This window comes from Trichechus manatus, unplaced genomic scaffold (assembly GCF_000243295.1).
Source record: "Trichechus manatus latirostris isolate Lorelei unplaced genomic scaffold, TriManLat1.0 scaffold00053, whole genome shotgun sequence".
In the NCBI taxonomy this organism is placed as follows: domain Eukaryota; kingdom Metazoa; phylum Chordata; class Mammalia; order Sirenia; family Trichechidae; genus Trichechus; species Trichechus manatus.
The window spans coordinates 5,443,969-5,452,549 of NW_004443989.1; the positions used below are offsets into that span (position 1 = coordinate 5,443,969).

At 41.4% G+C, this 8,581-nt stretch overlaps 1 protein-coding gene across 1 annotated transcript in view; it reads left to right on the plus strand.

The window, feature by feature from the left end:
• Positions 1-4,697, plus strand: part of HSD17B2 (hydroxysteroid 17-beta dehydrogenase 2) — a 76,509-nt gene extending 71,812 nt beyond the window's left edge. The window contains exon 5 of the mRNA XM_004377784.1: positions 4,339-4,697. Coding sequence (XP_004377841.1) covers positions 4,339-4,697 — 359 coding nt within the window. The remainder of the gene's footprint in view (positions 1-4,338) is intronic.
• The last annotated feature ends 3,884 nt before the right edge of the window (positions 4,698-8,581 follow it).

The following is an 8,581-nucleotide window of genomic DNA, read 5'->3' on the forward strand; positions in this document are numbered from 1 at the left end:
TGAGCGGTTGGGGTCTCATAACAATGTATGTTAAAAAAAAAATTCTGTATGGGAGACTAATTTGAAATGTAAACTTCATTTAATTACATCAATTCAAAAAAAAAAAAAAAAAAGAAGAAGAAGCTTGGTGCCACTGAACTCAGGTCTCCATCTAGGACTCCTGATGTAACCGGCAAAGCATGAGTTAGCAGCCTGAGCTCTTAAGCACTGCACCGCCGGGGCTTCTGTTAAAGCATAAGTAGGTAGAACCCTCAGGTAGGAAAAAAAAAAAAAAACAACAGAAAAAAAACACCTTCACAGCAACACCCAGATTAGTGTTTGATTAAACCCCTGGGCACTTTAGCTGAGCCACGTTGACATATTAAAGTAAGCATCACAGGGTGATACAGAGAGAGGAAAGCTGGCCAAGAGCTAGAGTAAGGGAGAGGTCGTGAATTTGATTTTGAACCTGGCAGTAGGTTGAAGGATTTGGCAACACATCCAAAGAAAACTTCCAGCACACAGATGTATGACTCTGTTCGGACAGGAGAGTGAGCCTGCATTTCCAGATTTGAGGATTCACTGTTAACATTTTGGGGAGCAGCTCTTGCTAGGCACTGTGCTAGACACTTTGCATACATTCTTGCTGATGATATTGATCTTTATTTTTTAATATTTATTTTATTCTTGGTGAAAACATACATAACAGATCATATACCCATTTAACAATTTCTACATGCACAGTTCTGTGACATTGGTTACATTCTACACGTTGTGTCACCCTTCTTGCTATCTCTCCCCGTATTGTTTCACCACCATTGATTTAGACTCATTGCCCCATAAACTACTCATCTATGCTTTAGAGTTATTGTTGTCAAGATCTTATTTTTCTAAATTGCAAAATATATCATGTACACAGAAAAAGCATTACACATGTTCAGTTTAGCAAATTAAACACCCATGCATCTAACACCCAGATTAAGACTGGGGGAAAATTAGCTGGAGGAACAGTAGTCACACAAATATGTTTTTAAAAACCTGGGCACCCCCAGAGTAATTGTCAGGGTAATCATTTCACCATGCACAGAGCTGTGCCTTCATGAAAAGATATGAGCAACTGAAACCCTGTTTGCATCTCCGTGCGGATAATTGGATTTCACTGGCTTACATTTCTTGGCGAGGCTCCCCTGCAGTCCTGACACCAAGGAGTCTCCTGAGCTAGCAAACAAAGGCTTGTGCTGCAGCAATCCCTGAGCAATTTCCAGCTTTGAAGGAGGGAGTGTGAGTGGCTGCAACCTTTTAGGAATGTAATCTGGCAATAGCTATTAAAATCCCCAACGCGTGTGCCTTCTGACCAGGTGGGCATACTTGGGGGACTGTTGTCTATAGGAGTAAAAACCGAAGGACAAGAAGATATGACTGTGGGACGCTATTTACAGTAGCATTGTCTGTAATGGGGAAAGCTGGGATGACTGGAGAGGCATCTGTGCATTTTTCTGGATGTATATTTCAAGAAAAAATTTGTTGTTGTTGTTGGGTGCAGTCGAGTTGGTTCCGACTGATAGCAACTCTACATACAACAAAATGAAACCCTGCCTGGTCCTGCTCCATCCTCAAACAATCGTTATGCTTGAGCCCATTTTTTTTTTTTTTTAATATTTTATTGTACTTCAGGTGAAGGCTTACAGAACAGATAGTTTCTCATGTAACAGTAACACACATGCTGTTTTATGACATTGGTTAACAACCCCACAACATTTTAACCCTCTAAATTCTCAACTCTTTTTTTTTTTTTTTTTGTGAAAATACACATAGCCAAAGATACGCCGTTTCAAAAGTTTTTTTTTACATACACATTTAAGTGACATTGACTACGCTCTTCTAATTGTGCTGTTATTCTCACTTAAGATGAAGGCTTACAGGATAAAATAGTCTCCCATTTAACAGTTACTACAAATGTTGCCCTATGACAATGGTTAACAATCTCACAACACATCAACAATATCCTTACTCTACTTTGTGTTCCCTATCATCAGCTTCCAACTCCCCTTCTGCATTCTGGGCCTTGTCACTGGACTCCTGTACCTCGTTACTCTCATGGTTTTACTGGGCTGTCCACTCGCAGGCTGATCAGTGAACCTCGAAGGTAACTTTACCACTGAGCTAAAAGGGTGTCTGGGGGCCATACTCTCAGGGTTTCTCCAGTCTCCTTTAGGCCAGTAAATCTGGTTTTTTTTTTTGTGAGTTAGAATTATGCTCTACATCCTTCTCCAGCTCTGTCCAGAACCCTCTGTTGTGATCCTGGTCAGAGCAGGCTTGAGCCCATTTTTGCAGCCGCTGTGTCAACATCTAGTCGAGGGTCTTCCTCTTTTTCACTGACCCTTTTACTTTACCAAGCATGATGTCCTTCTCCAAGGTCTGGCCCCTCCTGATAACATGTCCAAAGTATGTGAGACATAGTCTCGCTATCCTTGCCTCTAAGGAGCATTCTGGTTGTACTTCTTCTGAGACAGATTTGTTCATTCTTTGGGCAGTCCATGGTATATTCAATATTCTTTGCTAACACCATAATTAAATTCTTCTTTGGTCTTCCTTATTCACTGTCCAGCTTTGGCATGCATATGAGGTGATTGAAAATAACATGGCTTGGGTCAGGCGCACCATAGTCTTTGTCATGGTTTGCATTATGTCCCCCCAAAAATGTGTGTATCAATTTGGCTAGGCCATGATTCCTGATACTGTGTGATTTTCCGGTATGTTGTAAACCTGCCTCTATGATGTTAATGAGGGAGGATGGGTGGCAGTTGTGTTAGTAAGGCAGGACTGCATCTACAAGACTGGATTGTGTCCTGAGGCAATCTCTTGAGATATAAAAGAGAGAAGTGAGCAGAGAGACAGGGGGACCTCATACCATCAAGAAAGCAGTGCTAGGAGCAGAGTATCCTTTGGACCAGGGTCCTTGTGCGGGGAAGCTCCTAGTCTGGGGGAACACTGATGAGAAGGCCGAGAGAGAGAAAGCCTTCCCCTGGAGCTGACGCCCTGAATTTGGACTTTTAGCCTACTTTAACTGTGAGGAAATAAACTTCTCTTCGTTAAAACCAACCACTTGTGGTATTTCTATTATGGCAGCACTAGATAACTAAGACAGTCTTCAAGGTGACATCTTTGCTTTTAAACACTTTAAAGAGGTCTTTCACAGCAGATTTGCCCAGTGTACTGCATTGTTTGATTTCTTGACTGCTGCTTCTGTGGGTGTTGATTATGGATCCAAGTAAAATGAAATCCTTGACATATTCAATCTTTTCTCTGTTTATCATTATGTTGCTTATTGGTCCAGTTATGAGGATTTTTGTTTTCTTTATGTTGAGGTGCGATCCATACCGTAGGCTGTGGTCTTTGATCTTCATCAGTAAGTGCTTCAAGTCCTCTTCACTTTCAGCAAGAAAGGTTGTGTCATCTGCATAACGCAGGTTGTTAATAAGTATTCCTCCAATCCTGATGTCCCCTTCTTCTTCATATAGTCCAGCTTCTTGGATTATTTGCTGGGCATACAGATTGAATAAGTATGGTGAAAGGATACAACCCTGACGCACACCTTTCCGGACTTTAAATCACTCAGTATCCCCTTACTCTGTTAGAACAATTGCCTCTTGATCTATGTACAGGTTCCTCATCAGCACAATTAAGTGTTTTGGAATTTCCATTCTTCACAATGTTATCCATAATTTGCTATGATTCACACAGTAGAATGCCTTTGCATTGTCAATAAACCATAGGTAAACATCTTTCTGGTATTCTCTGCTTTCAGCCAAGATCTATCTGACCCATGAGCAATGATGTACCTCGTTCTATGTCCCCTTCTGAATCTGGCTTGAATTTCTGGCAGTCCCATGTTGATATACTGCTGCAACTATCTTTGAATGATCTTCGGGAAAATTTTACTTGGGTGTGATATTAATGATATTGTTTGATAATTTCCACAGTCTGTTGGATCATCTTTCTTTGGAATGGGCACCTATATGGATCTCTTCCAGTCAATTGGCTAGGTAGCTTTCTTCCAATTTTCTTGGTATAGATGAGTAAGCACTTCCAGCGCTGCATCTGTTTCTTGAAACATCTCAGTTGGTATTCTGAAAGTTCCTGGAGCCTTGTTTTTCACCAATGCCTTCAGTGCAGCTTGGAAAAAGTTTAAAAAGTAACAAATTCCGTTATGAAACACACGTTTAAAAGGGGGTTGTGGGACACCCACCCTTCCCAGCAGAAACCCTTTTAGAGCAGCCTGTTTTCCTGCTAGGGGTGGGACACCGTTAGACCTGGCCTCAGACCCTGTGCTCACCCTTCTCTCCTCTCCTGTACCAGATATCATAGGCACAAAGGAGATGTGGGACAAGCAGCAGAAGAACCTTCTGGACACCCTAGCCCCTGACGTGCAGGAGGACTACGGTCAGGAGTATATTCTTGCCCTACAGGATTTTCTCCACCTCAGTAACATGCATAGCAGTGCGGACTTCTCCCCCATTCTCCTGGATGTCCAGCACACAGTTTCTGCAAAGAGCCCCTTTGCTCTGTACACACCAGGAAAAAGTTCTTACCTGTGGCTCTGCATTGCCTCCTTCTTTCCTGCTGTAGTGTTTGATTATCTTAGAAAGAGAGCACGTGGCTCTGGAAACATGCACAGAGCCATAAGCACGCCTGCCCAGGAGAATGAAACCATGTAGGCAGCAGTGGATTTTAGAAGAGTGGGAAATGTTACAGTTTTGGAATCAAAGTGAGACTATGAGCTTCTGATTAAAGTTGCTTTTTTCCTGCCTTGAATTCTCAGTGAACTTTATTCATTGGATAGGACTTAGTGGTGACAAGGCTGAAGAGTAGTAATGCCCACCATCGAGAGCACTAATTGAGTGTCTACTATGCACTGGGTACATTTCAAATGTCTTCGTCATCTAATTCTCATCAAAGACTTGAGAGAGGTATATTTACCCCCTATTTAATAGGTAAAGAAATTAAAAATCTGAGAGGTTAAGTTCCTAGTTCATTGTCACACAATGTCTTAGGCTGGGTTCTCTAGAGAAGCAAAACCAGTAAAGCATATAAATATATATATAGAGAGATTTATATCAAAGAAATGGCTCACAAAGTTGCAGAGGCTGGAACGTCCCAAGTCCATGGGTCAGGATAACGGCTGGTCAGGATAACGGCTTCTCCTGATGCACGTAGTCACAGGGGCTGGCGAACCCCAGATTGGCAGGTTGGAGAGCACGGCTCTTGCTCACAGGATGTGAAGATCAATGAATCCCAAAGATCGGCAGGCAAGACTGCAGGTAAGCTGCTAGCTCAAGTCCCAAGAACTGGAAGTCAGATGAACAGGAGCCAGCTGCAAGATCCAGAATGAGCAAAAGCCCACAAGCCTTGCCAGAATGTCCACTTATATTCAATACAGGCCACACACCCAAGGAAACTCCCTTTCAACTAACTGGCCACTCACAGCAGACCCCATCATGGTGGTGATCACGTAATATCAAACCTTATCATGGAAGTGATCACACCATCACATGACTATCAAACCACTTAGAATCATGGCCCAGCCAAGCTGACACACAAACCTAACCATCACACACAGCTAGCAATAGGCAGAGCTAGAATTCAAATTCAGGTTGGTTTCTACCGCCTTTCAGGAGAGAAGAGGAAAAGGAGAGAGCAGAAAGGGAGAAAAATAGAAAGAAAGGGAAGAACAATAGTCAAATAGATCCCCAATGTCCTTTTCACTTTGCAATGATAGTAACCAGTACAGCAGATTCTCACTAATTGCAGTAGTTATGGTCTATAAAGTCCCTGCAAACACTGAATTAGTGAATATTGAAACATTGCTCCTAGGGGAAATACAGAGTTAGGTTTCTGTGAGCCTCTGGTCACAACATTTTCATCAGCCACGCAGTGTATAACCTTATTTTATGTGTGCTTCTGTTTAAAGACGCCTTACTGAATAAACATAATTGATTCATTAACATTGAACTCCTGGACAACAGTGCTACAACTCATGCCTGAACGAAGCTTATCTAACACATGCATTTTCTCTGTCACATCATAGCCTTCTTGTGCTTAGGAACACTAGACAACACTTCAGCATAATGTGTGGGAGCCATTTTAGACAGCAAAATCACCAGCAAAAAGCACAAAAATGTAAAAAATGTGGCCTTAAATATACTGTGAAAGGGACACTTGTTTGCAGTATGAGAGCCGAAATAATTATGCCTGTTCCACCTCAGCTGGGAACATGCGTGTCGAGCACCCCAAATTTTCACCACTCTACACACATCCATGAATGACCACGAAAGTGCTGCAAGTATTGATTTGGGGGTTACAAAATAAATTTTAGCAAGTAGGTGAATTCACAAATGCAGAATTGCAAATAATGGGACTTCACTGCACATTCAAGGTTTCTGATTCAATATAGGTGATCAGAGCTCTTTGTGCTTCCTCCCTCTCCATCCTCTATCTGTCTGGAGATGATGGAATGAGGTGGCCCATTTCAAGCACTGCCCCAGAGGCCAGTTGGCACCCGGCTGGGTGGTTTCATATCTATAGCAACCATCACTTCAACCTCCATCTATCTGAGCATCCCAAGATGGCAAAGCCAGCATTATTACCTAGAGGAGTCTGACCAAAAGGAACAAAGTCAGACACTAATAGATGTGTGGCCTAGTTCAGCTGGGAAAGGTAAAAAGGGCGGAACTGGAGAAGAGAAGGGGCATAAGGGAACCAGAAAAAATATCCACTTGGCGTGAGGGAAGTGGGTCCAGAGACCATGCTACTTTAAAACCTCCCCTTATTCCATTTCCTTTCTAGAAGATGGAGGCTTTTTTTTCTATTTTCCAACCTCATGGATATTTTGTGAAAGTAGATAAAATGACAATGCTCTGTGATTTTCCTCCAAAGAAAACAAATAACAATAGAGTGGGATAAATACTCATGGAATAGTTACATGATACGTTTTTAACGGCTAGCCATGATGATTTCCCAGTGCTTCTCCACCACTGCTTCAGGGGAGAACAGAAAGAAAAAAAAAAAAAAAAAATCAAGTGTAAGTGTTCATTTCCAAAATGGGCACTTTTCAGTGATAAGAGCTGTCAAAGCCGAAACTTTCATTTGCATGATTCAGGTGTTGCTGAGAGAACAAAGGATGTGAGTAACCTACAATAAAGGCCACCGGCTGGCTGCAGAAAAGACCATCAGTTACTCAAATGCAAGTTCAAGTTGAAGCTGAAGAAAATTAGAACACATCCATAAGAGCCAATGTACGACCTTGAGTATATTCCACCTGAATTTAGAGACCATCTCAAGAATAGATTCAACATATTGAACACTAATGACCAAAGACAAGATGAGTTGTATGGGATGACATCAAGGACATCATATACGAAGAAAGCAAAAGGTCACTAAAAAAACAGGAAAGAAAGAAAAGACCAAAATGGATGTCAAAACGGACACTGAAACTTGCTCTTGAATGCAGAGTAGCTAAAGCGAATGGAAGAAATGATGACGTAAAAGAGCTGAATGGAAGAATTCAAAGAGGGGCTCAAGAAGACAAGGTAAAGTATTATAATGAAATGTGCAAAGACCTAGAGTTAGAAATCCAAAAGGGAAGAACACTCTGCATTTCTCAAGCTGAAAGAACTGAAGAAAAAATTCAAGCCTCAAGATTTTATGGGCAAAATATTGAATGACACAGGAAGTATCAAAAGAACAGGGAAAGAATACACAGAGTCACTGTAACAAAAAGATTCAGTCAATGTTCAACCATTTCAGGAGGTAGCGTATGATCAAGAACTGACTGTACTGAATGAAGAAGTCCAAGCTGCACTGAAGGCATTGGCAAAAAAGAAGTCTCCAGGAACTGAAAGAATACCAACTGAAAAGTTTCAACAAATAGATGCAACTCTGGAAGCACTCACTCATCTATGTCAAGAAATTTGGAAGACAGTTACCTGGCCAACTGACTGGAAGTGATCCATATTTGTGCCCATTACAAAGAAAGGTGACCCAACAGACTGTGGAAATTACCAAATAATATCATGAATATCACATGCAAGTAAAATCTCGCTGAAGATAATTAAAAAACAGTTGCAGCAGTACATTGACAGGGAACTGCCAGAAATTCAAGCTGGATTCAGAAGAGGATGAGGGATATTATTGCTGATGTCAGATGGATTTTGGCTGAAAGCAGAGAATACCAGAAAGATGTTTATCTTTTATTTTTGTTGACTGCAAAAGCATTTGACTGTCTGGATCATAACAAATTATGGATAACATTGTGAAGAATGGGAATTTCAGAACATTAATTGTATTCATGAGGAACCTCAACATAGATCAAGAAGCAGTCGTTTGAACAGAACAAATAATCTGAGAAGCTGAACTATAGGAAGAAGAATGGGGCATCAGGATTGGAGGAAGACTCATTAACAGCCTTTGATGTGCAGTCGACACAACTTTGCTCACTGAAAGCAAAGAGGACTGGAAGCACTTACTGATGAAGATCGAAGACCATAGACTTCAGTATGAATTACACCTCAACATAAAGAAAACAAAAGTCCTCACAACTGGA